The 18,112-nt window shown below is 42.7% G+C and overlaps 2 protein-coding genes across 2 annotated transcripts; both read left to right on the top strand.

Moving 5' to 3' along the window:
- The first annotated feature begins 4,432 nt into the window (after nucleotides 1–4,432).
- On the top strand, nucleotides 4,433–7,361 carry trappc6b (trafficking protein particle complex 6b). Its single transcript, XM_039007716.1, has 6 exons — nucleotides 4,433–4,840; nucleotides 4,930–4,997; nucleotides 6,214–6,331; nucleotides 6,457–6,540; nucleotides 6,640–6,733; nucleotides 7,049–7,361. Exons 1-6 carry the CDS (start codon nucleotides 4,760–4,762, stop codon nucleotides 7,078–7,080), a joined length of 477 nt encoding a protein of 158 aa, XP_038863644.1. The 5' UTR covers nucleotides 4,433–4,759; the 3' UTR covers nucleotides 7,081–7,361.
- Nucleotides 7,362–8,068: 707 nt separating this feature from the next.
- Nucleotides 8,069–16,925, top strand: LOC120059426 (targeting protein for Xklp2-B-like). Its single transcript, XM_039008468.1, has 16 exons — nucleotides 8,069–8,180; nucleotides 8,539–8,679; nucleotides 8,933–9,034; nucleotides 9,140–9,293; nucleotides 9,668–9,754; nucleotides 10,251–10,361; nucleotides 10,669–10,778; nucleotides 10,859–11,004; nucleotides 11,174–11,345; nucleotides 11,488–11,626; nucleotides 11,910–12,129; nucleotides 12,365–12,634; nucleotides 12,910–13,056; nucleotides 15,316–15,427; nucleotides 15,836–16,023; nucleotides 16,435–16,925. The coding sequence occupies exons 2-16, from the start codon at nucleotides 8,565–8,567 to the stop codon at nucleotides 16,543–16,545; spliced, it is 2,184 nt and encodes a 727-aa protein (XP_038864396.1). The 5' UTR covers nucleotides 8,069–8,180; nucleotides 8,539–8,564; the 3' UTR covers nucleotides 16,546–16,925.
- The last annotated feature ends 1,187 nt before the right edge of the window (nucleotides 16,926–18,112 follow it).

The raw sequence follows: 18,112 nt of genomic DNA, 5'->3' as shown, positions 1-18,112 counted from the left end.
AGCTTTTATGGCCTGTCACTCAATGTTGGTCAGTCTTTACACACATACATCTGTATTGTTTGTGTGTGTGTGTGTAACAAAACAATATTCATCTTCATACAATATGGTAGCAGGCTATAGTGCATAAACATAAATCCTAACAAGGTTCTTCAACAAAGTACTGAGTAAAGGGACTGAATACTTACGTAAATGTGATATTTCAGTATTTTTTTTATATAACTGCAAGAAATTCAAAAAAACTTTTTTAGCTTCGTCATTATGGTGTATTGCGTGCAGATTGAGGAGGGGGGAAACTATTTAATCAATTTTAGAATAATGCTGAAACGTAACAAAATGTGGAAAAGGTGAAGGGGTCTGAATACTCTCCAAATTCACTGTATTTGATACCATTCCACTTATTCTGCTCCAGTCATTACGACGAGCCTGTCATCCCAAATGAATGTGCCACCAACCTCCTGTGATCCATATGTGGTGTCAGGTTGGGTGGAGAAGAGGTTGGGGTATGTTGGGAATGTGAAAGTCACTCGAAGGGGAATCGTGTTGATTTTTTGCGTTTCTGCCGTCCAGAAGGAGTGATAACTGGAGTGGCGTTAAGTGTTGAGCAGGATCAACTGAAGTTCAGAATTCCAGGTCTCTGTGACGCCAACCATTTGGTGCGACGCAGACCCGGTGGAGAGCGTGGTGAACCAGAGAAGACACTGTCTGTACGGCTGAGTTTTGAGGCAGAGTCTTTACCAGATAATTTCAAGTTGGGATGTGTCAGTTATCCCGTGAGAGCTTTTGTCCCGAATCGATTATGGTGTTTTAGGTGTCAAGCTTATGGTCATGTGGCAGCAGTGTGTAGGAGGGAGATTCCTAGATGTGAGAAGTGTGCAGGAGGACATGAGATAAAGGAATGTGTACAATCGGTGCTGGAGATCAGAGGTGTCCGGTGAGAGAAAGGTAGGTTGAGGTTTCTAGGATCAGAGTAGTGTAGAAGGTGTTGTATGCTGAGGCAGTAAAGAAAGTAGTACAGGAAGATGGGTCCAGGGTGAGGGATCCTACATGGATCCCTGTGAGTTGGCCTAGGCCAATAGAGATTGATAGGAATACGGTTTGTTTTTTGGTGTTCATGGCAATGGTTGTCAATTGTACTGCAGGAATGGTACGTCAAGCCCAGAGGATAGATGTTGTGTTGGAATCTGCAGAGAAGCACTTGGGTGTACGAGATTTTACTGCAGAAGAGTTACAAGATGTTTTGAACGATAGTGTCCCATCCGCCCAGGCTGCTGGCCTGGAGTAGGATTAGATAGGGCCAAAGTAGTGGAATAGTGGTGAGGTTTTAATGAGTGCAGGGTTAGATGATAGGGAAATTATTTCACAAAGTTTAGTGAATTCATACTGCAGAATAGTAGGCTGATACACAGCCAATACAGTAAGTGGTGGCATGCACCTATAATATCTGTTTGCCATAATAGCAAAAAGAAGAAGAAGCAGTAGGAGAAGAAGAAGTGTTTGTTCTGATTCAACGAGAGACAGCTTGATTTCATGCACATTTCTTCACCTGAGAAATACTGCACCAAACATCTCAGTTAGATGTAAAATTGCGCAACTAAGACCTCCTTGGCAAAAACATAAAAATGTATTACAGATTTCTAGAGTTATCTTAGATTAATTTAGACTATTTTGAGGAAGTATACTGGCTACAGCGTCTAAAGAGGGACAAATAGTACTATTTTCAATCAAAGGTCAAGAGCATGTGAGGTACAGACATTCACTTCGACTAGGAGCAAACCAAACCTAGTATGCAGAGAACCATGTTAAAACTATTTGGACATAGCTATAGAGAATGATAGAGGTCTCTCGTGGCCAAAAGGCTGTATTAGCATGGGCAGCGCCATTGAGGGCTTCCACCCATAGACTGTAAAAAATATGGAGGAAGCCATCGATGACGTCACCCCATTGTTTCCTTTGAGAATGCTCAGTGGCGCATTTAATGATCAGGAAGTGTCATCTTGCTACATGGAGGAGTTTTTGGAAACATTGCATGCGCAGTTTGAGCTACTCTAGGAAGTGACTTTGCAGGCTGGCTCAGTGCATCCCCCTCTCATGGAGTATCTCAAGAAGAAGGCCCGACCAAGGTACTGTAGGCTAGCAACTAAATTATCCTTATAACTTCGTCTGTGTGTGATTTGAAAGTAATCGGTTCAAGGACATACAGTACCAGTCAAAAGTTTGAACACACCTACTCATTAGAGGGTTTTTCTTTATTTTTACCAAATTTCTACATTGTAGAATAATAGTGAAAACATCAAAACTATGAAATTACACATATGTAATCATGTAGTAACCAAACAAGTGTTAAACAAATCTAAATATATTTATATTTGAGATTCTTCAAAGTAGCTACCCTTTGATGACAGCTTTGCACACTCTTGGCATTCTGTCAACATGCACTACTTGGGCTCCCGAGTGGCGCAGCGATCTAAAACGGCACTGCATCTCAGTGCTTGAGGCATCACTACAGACATCCTGGTTTGATTCCAGGCTGTATCACAACCAGCCGTGATTGGGAGTCCAATAGGATGGCGCACAATTGTCCCAGCGTCGGGTCTGGGTTGGCCAGTATAGACCGTCATTGTAAGTAAGAATTTGTTCTTAACTGGCTTGCCTAGTTAAATCATTAGATATATTTTTTATTGATTTTTTATTGAGGTAGTCACCTGGAATGCCTTTCAATTAACAAGTATGCCTTGTTAAAAGCTAATTTGTGGAATTTATTTTCTTCTTAATGCGTTTGAGCCAGTCAGTTGTGTTTCTTCAAGTGCAGTCGCAAAAACCATCAAGCGCTATGATGAAACTGGCTCTCACGAGAACCGCAACAAGGAAGGAAGACCCAGAGTTACCTCTGTTGCAGAGGATAAATTCATTAGAGTTAACTGCACCTCAGATTGCAGCCCAAATAAATGCTTCACAGAGTTCAAGTAACAGACACATCTCAACATCAACTGTTCAGAGGAGACTGCGTAAATCAGGCCTTTATGGTCTAATTGCTGCAAAGAAACCACTACTGAAGGACACCAATAAGAAGAAGAGACTTGCTTGGGCCAAGAAACACGAGCAATGGACATCTGATGAGTCCAAATTTGTGATTTTTGGCTCCAACCGCTGTGTCTTTGTGAGATGCAGAGTAGGTGACCGGATGATCTCCGCATGTGTGGTTCCCACTGTGAAGCATGGAGAAGGAGCTTTGCTGCTGATACTGTCAGTGATTTATTTAGAATTCAATTTATTTAGAGTTCCCATCTGGTTTGCGCTTAGTGGGACTATCATTTGTTTTTCAACAGGACAATGACCCAACACACCTCCAGGCTGTGTAAGGGCTATTTGATCAAGAAGGAGAGTGATGGAGTGCTTCATCAGATGACCTGGCCTCCACAATCACACGAGCTCAACCCAATTGAGATGGTTTGGGATGGGTTGGACCACAGAGTGAAGGAAAAGCATCCAACAAATGCTCAGTGTATGTGGGAACTCCTTCAAGACTGTTGAAAAAGCATTCCATGTGAAGCTGGTTGAGAGAATGCCAAGATTGTGCAAAGCTGTCATCAAGGCAAAGGGTGGCTACTTTGAATAATCTCAAATATAAAATTGTATTTGTTTAACACTTTTTTTGGTTACAACATGATTCCATATGTTTTATTTCATTGTTCTGATGTCTTCACTGTTATTCTACAATGTAGAAAATAGTAAAAATAAAGAAAAACCCTTGAATGAGTAGGTGAGTCCAAACTTTTGGCTGGTACTGTACATCTGGTGAAATAGAAGCAATTATTGGTACCATGCTTGTGTTCAAAAATAGGGATCCGCCTGATGAACATCACTTCAAATGGCTACCCGGACTATTTACATTGACCCCCTTTATTATTTATTATGATATTTGCACTGATTTTCTGCAAACTCACTAGACTCTAGTCACACACTTATACCTACATATGCTCACACACACAAAACACATACATATTGACTACACACACACACCGATAGACAGACTTTCATACTCGTTACATGCGCTGCTGCTACTCTGTTTATTATCTATCCTGATTGTCTAGTCACTTTTGTACATACTGTAGCATATATTGTTCTTACTGTGACCAATACAATTTGATTTGATTTGATGCTATCACAGACGCTACAATGGCACAGATACAAAGATGAGTCCTCTATCTATCTCTATGGAAGTAGCCCATATATGCTTTTGTAACGTTGTTGCCCACATTGCCACAATGTTTCTCGTGTCTAATTAACACATACATCCCCTGACATTTTTTAAACGTATGAACTGTTAAATAATAAGGAATGTAATAATCAGATATTCATCATTTTTATTTGTCTTTTTTGCCTCCTGTTCAGGCATTATTTTGGCCGACTGTTTGCTAGTGTGAAAGAAGGACCTCAGTCAGATGTTTATTTTCATGTCTCATCGTTAAATCTTTGCGTCTCACGACTCAGTTGAGATATTTAATAATATGAATTTATTGACGGCTAGTTAGAAATATATGTTGGCTTAAATAATCGTGGGTTCATAGAAATTTCGATTAGGTTGTGTTCTTTGCTCTACATTATTAAGTAACTGTAGAAACACACATCCCCAAATTCAAAGACGAATATATATAACGTTATATATTTAAAAAAAATCTATATATGAATACTGATAACATTTAGGGTGGCGTCATCCTTACTAGCCAGAGGTGTTTGATAGGTTTGGGAATAACCAAGGATGGCAGACGAAGCCCTTTTTCAGTTTTTACACAATGAGGTGATACAGTATATATACAAATCATCTGAACATGGGGAAATGGTGAGGCCAGATTTTTTGTATGGTATTGGAACATACGGAATGTGTGTGCATAATAACTAATTATGTTGTTTTATCCTCATATCCTTTAGGAAAATGGGAGATGTATTACCAAACTGGAAAATATGGGATTCCGGGTGGGTCAGGGACTAATAGAAAGGTTTGTTGAAGCACTATGTTTGTTTTGTTTATTTATTGATACTAATAGGATAATTAATGTTGTTGTTTACCACTGTGACCACCTCCAATTATTATAATAATCACTGACATCACCAAACACAAATTATCTCCAAGGGTGATATTTTCCAAACTGATCTGTCAATGGTAATGGCTCTTCTATGACTCTTCGGGAAAGCATGCAGTTTATTAGGCTAGAGATTAAATAAATTATGATGAACTTCAGGGTGGTGGAAGTGCAAGGTGATGAGCTTGATGCTGCTTTCCAATAAATATCGAGGGTATTTTTCTGGTTACATGATAATCGATGCTTGGCTGCCGTTTGAAAACTAAAAATAATCTTGCCCTTTTATCTATAATAATCTCATCATGTAGGCTATATGTGCGCTCTAGCCAACAGCGTGTAGGTAGCGCTGTTGGCTAGAGCGCACGTGCCAGTACCAAAGTGGGCACACGCTATAAAACACCATTTTTTTGTGAGAAAACCACCAGTAAAGTTGAAAATGCGATAGAAACCAATTTAACTTGAATTTTTATTCTGTACATGGGAATTTAACTGCAAATGTATTTTTATATGCATTACGTCATCACGCACAGCCTTTTATCTGCAACATGTCAATTCGATGGGAACACATCTCTGGTGGGAAAATGCACATATTGTTTTTATGCAGATTTTAGAATATTTGTATGAAAATCTGTATCCAATTGGATGGAAACCTAGCTAGTGACTGACATAACAAGATAAAAATGTCTGATGCACAGCCACATTTTGAACTTGCACCTTGTGTATTCTAACTCTCAACAGTAAGTTGAGACCCTGACTGAGTAAAAATAAATAAAATATGAAAGTTGCAGGTTTGAGTCAAGTTTTCTGCAGTTCTACACATTTTGCCATTGGCCGGAGAGACATTTCAGTTTTAAGTCTAATTTCCTGCAATTCTACACATTTTGCATTGATTTATGCCATGTTAATGATATCTGAGTGAGCGTAACTAACAAAATCAATAGGGGCCCCCTGGAGGTCAGGACCCCTGGGCACGTGCCCTGCATGACCGGTCGGTATTCGACTATGATTACTACAAGTTTAGATAGCTGCCCTGGGTTGGGTGCCCCCTTGCGGCCTGGGGCCCTAAGTACCTGTTTCTGTCTGGAGCCGGCCCTGGGAACAACATCATGGTGAACATACTCTTTTTCTTTAGGTTCACCAAAGACACAGCACGGTTTAAAGATGAGCTTGATGTGATGAAATTCATCTGCAAAGACTTCTGGACCTGTGTCTTCAAAAAGCAAATTGACAACCTAAGAACAAACCACCAAGTAAGGTTACATTTTCCATTGCACTTCAATCACCACCTCTCGTGGAAATATTATGCAGTCAAATATTTTCACTGAATATATTGTAATTTTTCATGTAGTGTTGATTTCTGTGGATTATTTTTCAGGGTATTTATGTCCTGCAGGATAACAAGTTCCGGTTACTCACTCAGCTCTCTGCCGGTAAACAGTATTTGGAGCATGCCCCAAAGGTGAGGAAGCATAATGGGGAAAAACTCACTTGTCAAGCACTATTTATACCTGGACAACTTTCACCACATGAATGGTTCTCCCTGCCCCTGTCATTGCAGTATTTGGCGTTCACATGTGGCCTGGTTAGAGGAGGGCTTTCCAACCTGGGAGTGAAGAGTATTGTCACAGCAGAGGTGTCCGTTATGCCTGCCTGTAAGGAAGACTTTTCTCTTTGGGAGAGCTTGTGAATTGAGAAACCTATTAAACATCTAACCACACATTCCTCCATAAACAAGCCATCCAGGGTTGTAAACAGTTTAATGAAAGTTAGACTTATTACAGGTATCCAGAGCTATAATGATTCTCAAGCATAACCATGCCCCAACCATTACTCAACAACCAACCAAAAACATCAGCCAGCCCAGACTGATACAGTATGTTGTGTGTGATGTTGGTATGGGAAGAGCAAAATGATCTTGGGATATACAGTACTTTTATCCTTCTGACATATTGTTTATTTCTACACAGGTAAATTTCAGGTCATGATCCAGAAAATGTAGCACCCTCCGAAGGAAGGCGTATTCACTCCAACCCCACCCATCCCAGTTGTATTGACTTTCTTTATTGAACAAAAGCTTGAAATGTCCTGCATGCAGACATCAGTGTTGTGCCTACATATCATATGTTTTTATCAAATGTATTTGTACTATTGTTACTTATTATTGTTGATTACGATTAATGAATGCATTATTGTAACATGCACATGAATCATGTTTTTTCTTTACATCTGAAAAATATTATTTGCACTGAGTGTTGATTAAAGACCCAAGTCTATTTCAACCTTTGTATCCATATCATTTGTTGAAGTTAGACCATAGCATAGGCCTAAATAAGTAGGCCTAACATGCCAAAAAATTGCTACTTTATTTAATAATTGATAAAGATTAAGCCTACAGAGCATGATGCTGTGCAAATGCACATTTATTATTTACAGTTGATTGCCCACCGAGTTAAATTTGTTACATTGTTGATAAATTAATGATGAAAAATGATGCTCTTCAAAGAACATGGTCAAAGATTTCCCCTTTCATCTGTTGTTGTTGACCCCCCCCCCCCCCCCTGTTACTGGAAGAGTTAGTTTTGCATGGGCCGTTGTCCCAGTTGAGTGGAGTTTTATTTTGAGGACCAATGGAATAGTTTTAAATGTGTAAACCCCGCTTACCCGGTGCACCGGGCCATCCAAAACGAACTCGTGCACTGTTGTAGGTTTTTGCTGATAGCTGTTTTTTTTAGGGAATTTTAAATTACAATTACTTATGTGGGTTTCTTATCTAGATACATTAGTTGACTCTGGGTAAGAGTGTTTGCTAAATTAGTCAAATGTAGCCAAATGAAAATGTAAGAACGTGAGCATTCAGAATTGTTACAGAAAGTCCTCACGTGGCAGGAAATATAATTTGAGAATGCCGTAATCTAGGCATGTTGAGCCAATGGAAAACCAATTGCTCTGGAAGAGGCTGTTGATTGGCTGGTTCAAATGGGGAGGAAATTTAAACGGTAACGCCATACCTTATTTTGTTATTTCAGCACTGAAGCTAACTGACTGCTCAAGGGATTGCCACTACGGCTTGGTTGTGTTTCTAAGATACACGTTTAAAAGGTATGATATAATGTAGGTTATTATTATGAACATGTTAACAATTTTTTTATCTCATAATATACCCAGATAATTTGGATCAACAGTACAGTATCTAGCTAGTACCCCGACGTTAGCCACTGTAGCTAGCTTCAGTGGCTAATAACGATACCATTTCTGGTATTTTGTTTTTATATGGCTCTCTTGTGCTTGTTATGTTAAAGTACTGTATATCTATATTGTCGCTACGCAGTTAAATGTGTTCATGGGGGAAAAGTGTAACGTTTTGCTCGCTAATTTAGCGAAGTTAGCCACTGATACGTTTTGAAAACTAACTCCCATCTTAACAATTGGCCTCCTGTCATCAACATCTGCTTGTTAGGAGACCAGCTACAGACAGCTGCTGAAATGGATGGTGAGATGGCGCAGAGTGAATCGGCAAGTCACTACGAATTTGATGCACCGTCACATGTCATTGATTTCAAAGCATTGGATACGGGGGACAACGCAGACATTTGGTTTGGTAAGATATGTTCGCAAGCTTGTACACAATATTATACCGTATTTTGGAGGAAATACGGGGTTGTTAGTAGGGCAACGACTACAATTCCCATGGGCTGTGTAAGGATGGATCTTCCCAAGATTAATGTATGCATTTTGAAATATTGGAGCACGCTGACAAATGGGGGTCTGGGTGTTAAATGCTTTATCACCTATTGTAACTTGCAAAGTTGTTGAATTTGCACTTTATTCTTGAATTGTGTGACTTTCTGCAGACCAATGTGCTGGCCAGGGTGGGGGAATGTTTGGCCACCTTGCCACCCCAAACAGAAACAATATACCACTTGGAATGACCCCTGAAACACACTCTAACTCAGGTTGGTACTTTAGACAATTTCATGATTATCCTGGGTGTTTTCACACTTACATTCACAAGTTGGACTGACCTGTGTGTAATGTGATATATATTCTTGTTTCCACAGTAGAGGCCCCAAGCACTTCCCCAGGACCCACCACAGCAGATGCCCCGAGCATGTCCTCAGCTACCCTCCCCAACATTGTCACCTCCTGGGGAAATAAGCCAGCTCCGGGAGCTGCCCAGCCAAAAAGGAAGGGACCCCCTGCCCAACCGCGCAGGTATGATGCTTCTAGAACACTCAGCTCAGCTGACATCTCTTTGAGAGTTCTTAGGCTCTACATTGGTTAAATTTAGTTACTAAGGAATGTGGAGAATGTGGTTCTTTTTGAAGAACCCGATTGCAGCCACCCTGCTGCATTCATGAGGTTTGGAATATTTATTTTATTAGTCCATTTCAAGTGGAAAGGAAAGATGGCAAAATGTTATAATGCTAAAGTAATGTTTCTTCTATAACCAGCATCAACCTGTTTAGCTGCAGACCAGTCCAGGACTAAATTAAGTTCCTATTGTATTTGACCTATCTGGTCAGTATTAGACCAAGCAACTGTATGTTTCTAAGTGGTAATATAACACTTTTTTTTCTCCACTGAAGGGTGTCAAAGCGCAAAGAGGCAGCCTGCAATGAGGAAGGACGGCACACCGCCCCTCAAGTGCCACCACCTGTCAAGAAGCAGAGAAGGTCAGTGAACTTATACATTTTCACTATCCTCCCCTCTGCCACAGTGTGCCTGGAATTATTCAATCTAGCCCTGGATGTGGTCATGGCAGAGAAAGCAATTCATCTTGCTGCTTACAGCTCAAACCCTACTGCTGTAAAAAATAAAAACGCACAAAAAAACACAACATTTCGTCAACACATCGAAGTTAAACAACTGGAGTACCTTGTCTTCCCCCTCCCACCATGGTGGAAATGTATTTTGAGGGCTTGTTTAGCATGGTCCAAACTATTCACTATTGGGTTTGAAATATGAAATTAATTTTGGGTGTTGGTGAATGTATCACTCTATTAGTTTTTCACATGCAGCGCTCTCCACCTCTGCTTTGTCAACAAAACAATAATGCCTGGGCAGTGGTGCTGTTTCTCCCTACTGCAGATTCCATCTTTAATAATGAACTTTGACCAATTGTCTTGTGGACAAAAGTAACCAGACTGTCCTGGTCTGTTCATTTGCCAGGAGCTCATCTCTGCCCCCCAGGCGCAGTCTTAGTGTCCGCACCACCGTGCGACTCAACCCCAGAGCAGCCACGCAGGCCCGGCACGTTGCAGCGGCCCCCACCACCACACAGTATGTCATACTGCTATCACTCATCGATTTTAATTAAAGGAGGCATGCATGACCTGATGTTGGTGCTGACAAGACTGTCAGTCCTTTAATCCGTGGATACGTTAAGGAATTTGACTGGTTACATTTCCCATCACTCAGCATTATAACCCTAGCAGTAACTCTCCTTATTCAACTAATCAAGTATTGACACTGGGCTAGAACAAAATCTTGCATAACCCAGTGGTTCTCTAGGACCAGGATTGTGGAACACTGCATTTGAAGGTTAATATCCCTAAATTGTGTTATAACGTTTGTATGTCAACCCCAGGCATAAGAGCTCTGAGCAGCAGGAGATGGAGCGCATCAAGGCTCTTCAGAAGGAAGTGGCTGACCAGCGGAAGAGGAACGAGGCCAGTTACAGGGCTGCAATGGCAGGCAGTGAGTAGCTTCAATTGTATGAAGGAGTAATCTGTCTGCATTAAGCAGAATTTCATCTGGTCAATCATGTCGTCACTCAGGTCAGCCCCCAAAGAAGCTGGCTCTGGCCACCACCGTACCCAAAGAGTTCAACTTCAGCACAGACGGACGTGTCAAGGTCGGCAACTTGCCACCGCACAAGGAGATGGACTTCACCGCTCAGCTCCGCAAGCACCCATCCTCCCCCGTAAGTAGCTAGCTTTTTTTTTGGGCCACATCAGCCGCTTAGGCAGTTTAAGGGATGGGTGCAACCCAAATATGACTTTTCCACTTCCCTAGGTTGTCGCTTCACCCAGACATATTTGTGATTATTTGTTTCCCCTTGACGTCATCTCCTGAATTATTTTCTTTGTCAGGCCAAGGCGCCAAATGGTACCACTGTGCCCAAGCCCTTTAACCTGTCTACTGGCAGCAAGAGGAAGCTGGAGGACCCTGCCCCCTACGTGCCCATGGCCCAGCAGATTGAGCAGTTTCAGAGACGGACTCCAACCCGCTACCACCTTCGCAGTCGACAGAGCCACGAGAAGGGTGTGTATTAGCTCTAATCCAGCCAGTCCTTGCTGTTATACATGACAGGCAATGGTGGCAGTCCCACGCTCTGGGGTGTGCTCACTGGATGCATGTGCGTGAAGTAAAAATGGCAGCAAACTACAATGATTCTCTCCTTCAGGCCCGTCGCCTGTGAAGAGTGAGCAGCTGAAGATCACCCACCCTCACACCCCTCAGCTGATGACCCGGCAGAGGAGCCGACCCACGGCAGTCAAGAGCAGCGCTGAGCTTGAGGCTGAGGAACTCCAGAAACTCAAACAGTGAGTCCACACTTAAGGCTTCTTCACTCTGTTCTTCTGCTGGCATGCGGTGTGGCCTATAAATAGTAGTTATTCGACTTGGTGGGTTACTTCTACCAATGAAGCCGACACGTTTACTGGTGCTCCAGCCCATTCGTGGTCCAACGACCTTGAACCCTCTTCAAGAGGATAGAAATGCATTGTTTAGAACATATATGATTTGTTTCAATTTGAATAAGGAATTGTCTTCACTTATTCTATTTGCAACCTTCATTATCCACCCCTGTCCTGTGGTATCTTCCAGGTTTAAGTTCAAGGCCCTGGAGCTGAACAGGAAGATCCTAGAGGGGGCGCTGAACCCCAAGAAGCCCACGGTGAAGGAGTCCACGCGGCCTGAGGCCTTTCATTTGCACATGGACAAGAGGGTGACGGATCGAAATGCCAGTAAGAAGCCGGAGGAGCCTGAGGAGCAGCACACCTTCCACTCCCGCCCGCTACCGGTCAGGATCCTAGAGGAGGTGGTGGTGAGTGCTACACAGCCAACTCTAGTTTTAACTAGATTGTCATGGATTGGTAGTACATGTAGCCTGCATGCCAGTCTGTTTGCTATCTGCTCCTTATGGTATTGTCATGCCAAACAAAGAACAGAAATGTAGTATTTTGCATGCAAAACATTCTAGCTCTGGTATAATACCATGATGGTATATATGATGTGATGGTGCCCTTGCTAATGGGCTACCCACACCTGTTGGTTTACAGGGTGTCCCAGAGAAGAAGGTGCTGTGTCCCACTGTTCCAGAGTCCCCTGCATGGGCCCTGAAGAAGAGGGTGCGCATAGACAGAAAGGTGGAGGAGGTAAAACCCCCGGCCCCGCTCAAGGCCCACGCGGCGCCCCACTTTGGCCTGCCCTTCCAGCCTAAGCTCCAGGACAAGACCCAGATGGACGTGTGCCCCTTCTCCTTTGAAGAGAGGGAGTGTGAGAGAAGGCTGCTGAAAGAGAAGAGGCTGGAGGAGCTGAGGCATGAAGAGGTACTGCCTTAAAAGTGTTCAGTTTTCTTCTCGGGTTGCGTTTGCCTTAAATTCTATTAATATGGGGAGACCTGGTGAGTAATGCCACTAGAGGGGTTACAGGAGCAGTTGACTGTTATGCCTTGTGTCATTAGATGGTGACGAGCAAGGTGTTGCGCATCTAAGATTTGTGGTGCAACATTATTTTGGGATAATGATTTAAAGCCTTTTTGCTGCAAGTTGTTTAGCTAGAAAATGATATCGTAACCAGGTCAATAAAAAATTCTGAACCTCAGGTGCCAAAGTTCAAGGCCCAGCCGCTGCCGGACTTCCATGAGGTGGTCCTGCCAGAGAAGAAGGTGGCTGAGCCCACCAAGCTTGAGCCCTTCAAGCTGCTCATCGATGAGCGGGGAGCTGTCAAGCACGACCGCTGGGAGCAGATGGTAAGGCCAAGGCAGGGTCCCTGGACAACTCCGGAGTGGTACTGACTAGATTTATTAAATTCCTGCTCGGCTGTCAAACTGAAGATGTGGCTAAGTTCATGCCGTTTCTTTCATACTCCGACCCTATAAATAGAATAACGAGTTCTGTATTTCTGACTGGCACCAAAGTACTGCATGTCAGGCACAATCAGTTTTTTAAAAGTTTATTTAAATTTTTTATATGTGCATCGACTATTTGCAAAATCCTATTTCCTGCCTAGGGCTGTTGCAGTGACCCTATTACTGCCACACCAGCAGTCATGACCACAGTAAAATTCTAATCATGTTATGCACTCTGGGCATGCATTAGTTGTACCCAACTGGCTAACAATCATCAGGTCCTAATGGCCTGGTACTTGGGGCTCTATTGTCCCTCTAAACACTCTGACGCCAATGCAAATGACATTTAAAATCGCATCAAACACCTATGTGCTTTTAAAACTCACCAAACTGATGTTCAACCTGTTGAAACTGAGTGGAAGACATGGTCGTTTCAAAGAACCTGAATTAACATTATTGTTCCGTTATACAATACACAGCCTACTGCACATGGCAATAAAACGTGAAAAGAAACTGATTAAAGATATCTTTGGTACGTAATTGGTGAAGCCTAAATGACACAGATTTAGCTTACAATTAGTAGGGCGTTTTGTCAAATATTTATCATTAATAGGCTGATGCTTTACCTTAAGCTACATAATATCTCACCGCTGAGTTTAAATCTCCTTCATTCCTTTCTCCAGCGTGCATAGCGGGGCTGTCAACAGTTTAATAAAATGTTTTGTTGTGAAAACATGTTACTATCAATGTTCCCGAACAGATTTCACTTGGTTTCCCAAATGTAAGCACTGGGTTGCTGCAGGAACAGGGTTGGGGAGTCCATGGCATACAGAGTTTGCTGAATATCACCTGTTGTGCAGTGACATTACCGGAGTAGCCGACTTGCATGAAAACGTACTGGTGGGAAAGTGGCCTCTATTTTCTATTCCAGTACATATGGGTGACCATGTCTTGCCCATTTGATAATGAGCCATTCTAAATCGAAACAAATTTGACATATTAGTAAAGACTAGATTAAATTGAGAATAGTCTGATGGGTGAAAATAAGATCACTTAATGAGAACCGCATGTGCATCCTGAGGCAAGGAACGGAGTGCAGGCTTTTTTGACTTTCTCAACTCATCAATAGCCTATAGTCGCATCATGCAGCCCATATCTTTTTATCTAACGTTTGTATCATTCACAACTAAAGTTGCCAAATAACTTAATGTAGCGTATAGGACCTGTTTCAAATTATCACTTTTACACTCAACATAGCCGCTTCATATGCGCACCCTCTTGCTCCGGAATGGGGAAAAATATCCTTTCTATTTTATTCAGCCAAGTTCAATTATAATTCTTAATATAAAATAATGGGAAGGGACATCTTGTCTGCTAAATGAACAAGCCTAAGGCATGGCGCATAGCCAACTTATATTCTCTTCTGAAATACATTTTCTTCATAATGTTTCTTTAGACCTGCCTAAAAATAATGTATTTGTTGTGATGGTTAATATTTACTTTAAATATAAAAATATTTTACTCTTTCGCCCTAATTTCGTGATATCCAATTAAGAGCTTGTCTCATCGCTGCAACTCCCCAACGGGCTCTGGAGACACGAAGGTCGAGTCATGCGTCCTCCGAAACATGACCCGCCAAACCGCGCTTAACACCCGCCCACTTAACCCGGAAGCCGTCTGCACCCATGTGTAGGAGTAAACACTGTTCAACTGACGATCGAAGTCAGCCTGCAGGCATCCACCCACAACAAGGAGTCACTAGACTAGAGCGTGATGAGCCAAGTAAAGCCCCCACCCGGCCAAACCCTCCCCTAACCCGGACAAGGCTGGGCCAATTGTGCGCAGCCCATATGGGACTCCCGGTCACAGCTGGTTGTGACACAGCCTGGGCTCAAACCCTGGTCTGTAGTGACGCCTCAAGTGCTGCGATACCTTAGACCGCTGCGCCACTCAGGAGGAAATGTATTTATGTAGATGTGACAAATGCGTGCACTAGTGGCTCGTATGTGTGGAGGCCTGGAGATGCTAAACGTGTTTGTTAATTAACGGTCAATTACCGTCAGCCCGGAAGTCTTTTGCATGACGACAACTGGCTGACAGAATTTCATGACCTCCACAGCACTATTCCTGCCCAAACCCCCTCTGTTTTGTTCTCTCCAGCTGAAGGAGGAACAGAAGCACCAGGCGGAGGCAGCCACCTTCAAAGCTCGACCAAATTTGGTCACTCACAAAGAGCCGTTCATCCCCAAGAAAGAGAACCGCTCTGTCCTGGGTAAGTATGATCACACCAGCCTCACTCACTTCTTTCTGCACTGGCCATAGACCACAACAGTCCTGGAAACCTGTTGGACCTCTAACTCACAACTTCTCCCACCCTTTATCTAAGGGATTCCCACACTTTTGTCACCCTGAACAGTTCTCTTGGATCATTAACTGTCTTGAGACTCATCTCTAGCCTATTTATTTCCCTCAACTACAAATTCCAGTCTTGTTTATCTTCGTCTCAACACTGGATCAGGGTTGCCTACTCCTTTACGTGGGCTTTGTTTGGGTAATGCTGAGCTGGACTTCTGCACTCATAACCTTTTTGCCTTTCCTTTACCACACGCCAATCTTTTTTTTAAACACCTCGCCACCAAAACCCCTTTTCACCTCCCTCTTTTTACTTGCCTCTCTTTAGAAGACATGAATAATTCCGTAGTTCCAGAGGGCTTCCAGCTGTCTACAGAGCGCCGTGCCAAGGAGCGGCTGGAGTTTGACCGGGCGGTGAGTGAGAAGGAGGCGCTGAGGGCTCGCATGGAGGAGGAACAGCGCAGGGAGCAGGAGGAGCGTGAGAAGGAGGACATGGCCAGGCTACGCCTAGAACAGGTAACTACACTGACCTTAGACCAGCCCCCCCAGAAGTTGGTCATGTGCTTAAAATACTGTAGCGCTAAGTTGTAGCCTGGTAAGGGCTTGTTGTCCGGATACCACTTTTAAACAATTCTATTGAAATTAACCAGTCTCCCTCTAGATGTGCTGGCTTTTGGTCCAGCACAAACACACCGGGGTAGGGTGGCCAACCTGAACTTGTCTAAAATGTTCCTTTTCGTTTTCAAAATGTTATGTGTACCCTAATCTGATGTTTGCTATAGCCCGGCACCAACACATCTGATACAAGTAATTTATTGCTCATTAGGGCATTTAATATAATTTTTAATCGGGCATGTGGTGGTTTGTCGGAACAGAAGCCCTGGTTGTACCTTAGTGTAACGTGAGTGTCCTCTCTCTGACCCTCAGGTCCACAAAGCCCAACCTGTCAGACATTACAAACAGCTGGAGCTGAAGAAGAGCAATGTCACACTCACTGTGCCCCAGTCTCCCAACTTTTCTGATCGCTTCCGCATGTGATGGATGAGAAGGGATTTAGTTGTGTATATTATATAAACACTTAATTTAGTTCTATGCCGCTTCTGTGGTCTGCCTTTTATTTTATTGGTTTGAACCATTCTTCAGCTTTAAATTTCTCTGGAAAAACCTGACTGCTCGTTCCCACTGGCCTGTACATTTCTTGCTTGTTCTGACTTGTCGTCGCTTTGATTTCAATTATGTATAATAAAGTAATGTTCTTAATGTCTTAACCTTTTAAAACACCAGGCTTTAAATTCATAATCTGTCTTTGAAGTCTTGTTACCTGTATTTAATTTCCTGACATGAATGTAGTCTTGACTGTCTCTGCAACATGTTGCAGCAGCCTTCTGCCAATAAAAATGGACTACAACATTCGCTGATACTTCTTGAATTCTTTGAGCTATTGCAGTGTTTCTCAACCTTTTTTCTGCCAGGGACCGGTAGTCTGGTTTTTCCCCCTGGGGGGGAAGCTTACAGCACTAGAGCTGGGTATATAAGTGTTGACTATCTCCAGGACCAGAGGTTGACCAACTGAGCAAGATTTTCAACTGTTCTGCCTGTGGCTATGGAACCCTGGCCTGTTCACTGGATGTGCTGTTTTCGACTGCTGCACCTGTCTCGAACTCAATGCTCAGCTATGAAAAGCAAACTGACATTTACTCCCGAGGTGCTGATCTGTTGCACTCTACAACCACTGATTCATTATTTGACCCTGCTGGTCATCTATGAAAGTTTGAAGATCTTGGCGCTGTACTGTTATCTCCACCCTGTACAGCCAGAAGAGGATTGGCCACCCCTCAGAGCCTGGTTTGTTCCTTTCTTGGGTGTCCCTCTTAACAAGGCACACCTGTTTTAATTTAAATAGATTCCAGGTGACTACCTCATGAAGCTGGTTGAAAGTGTGCAAAGCTGTCAAGGCAAAGGGTGGCTACTTGGAAGAATCTCAAATTTTGAATATATTTAGATTATTTTGCTTACTATGTGATTCCATATGTGTTCATTGTTTTGATGTCTTCTATTGTACAATGTGGAAAAATAAAGAAACCCTGGAATGAGGTGTGTCCAAACTTTTGACTGGTACTGTATATTTTTTTGTTGGAGCAGATGGCCAAAACAATTATTTGTACACTGCAAATTGACCACAGCTAAGCCCGAAGATATTTGCCTGAATAATTGCCTGCCCAGCATTTTTATACATGACCCTAAGCTTGATGGGATGTTAATTGTTTAACTCAGGAACTGAACCTGTGTGGAAGCAATATACTTTGTATCCTTGTGTTTCCATTATTTTGGCAGTAACCTGTATATTTGAATTCCAAAATGAAACAAGGTAACATGAAACAGCACAGCATAACCAACAAACACCAAAACAAATTGGAAAGAGTATCTGAAACAGGAAGAGTATTATGGCGGAACAGTATCTGATAGTTTAGTGAGAGGGAGGAGGTCAGAGACCTGGCCGGGTGGTGCCAGAATAACAACCTATCCCTCAACGTAACCAAGACTAAGGAGATGATTGTGGACTACAGGAAAAGGAGTACCGAGCACACCCCCATTCTCATTGACG

Source organism: Salvelinus namaycush, chromosome 14 (assembly GCF_016432855.1).
Source record: "Salvelinus namaycush isolate Seneca chromosome 14, SaNama_1.0, whole genome shotgun sequence".
Lineage (NCBI taxonomy): Eukaryota > Metazoa > Chordata > Actinopteri > Salmoniformes > Salmonidae > Salvelinus > Salvelinus namaycush.
This window is presented reverse-complemented; position numbering and strand designations above follow the sequence as displayed.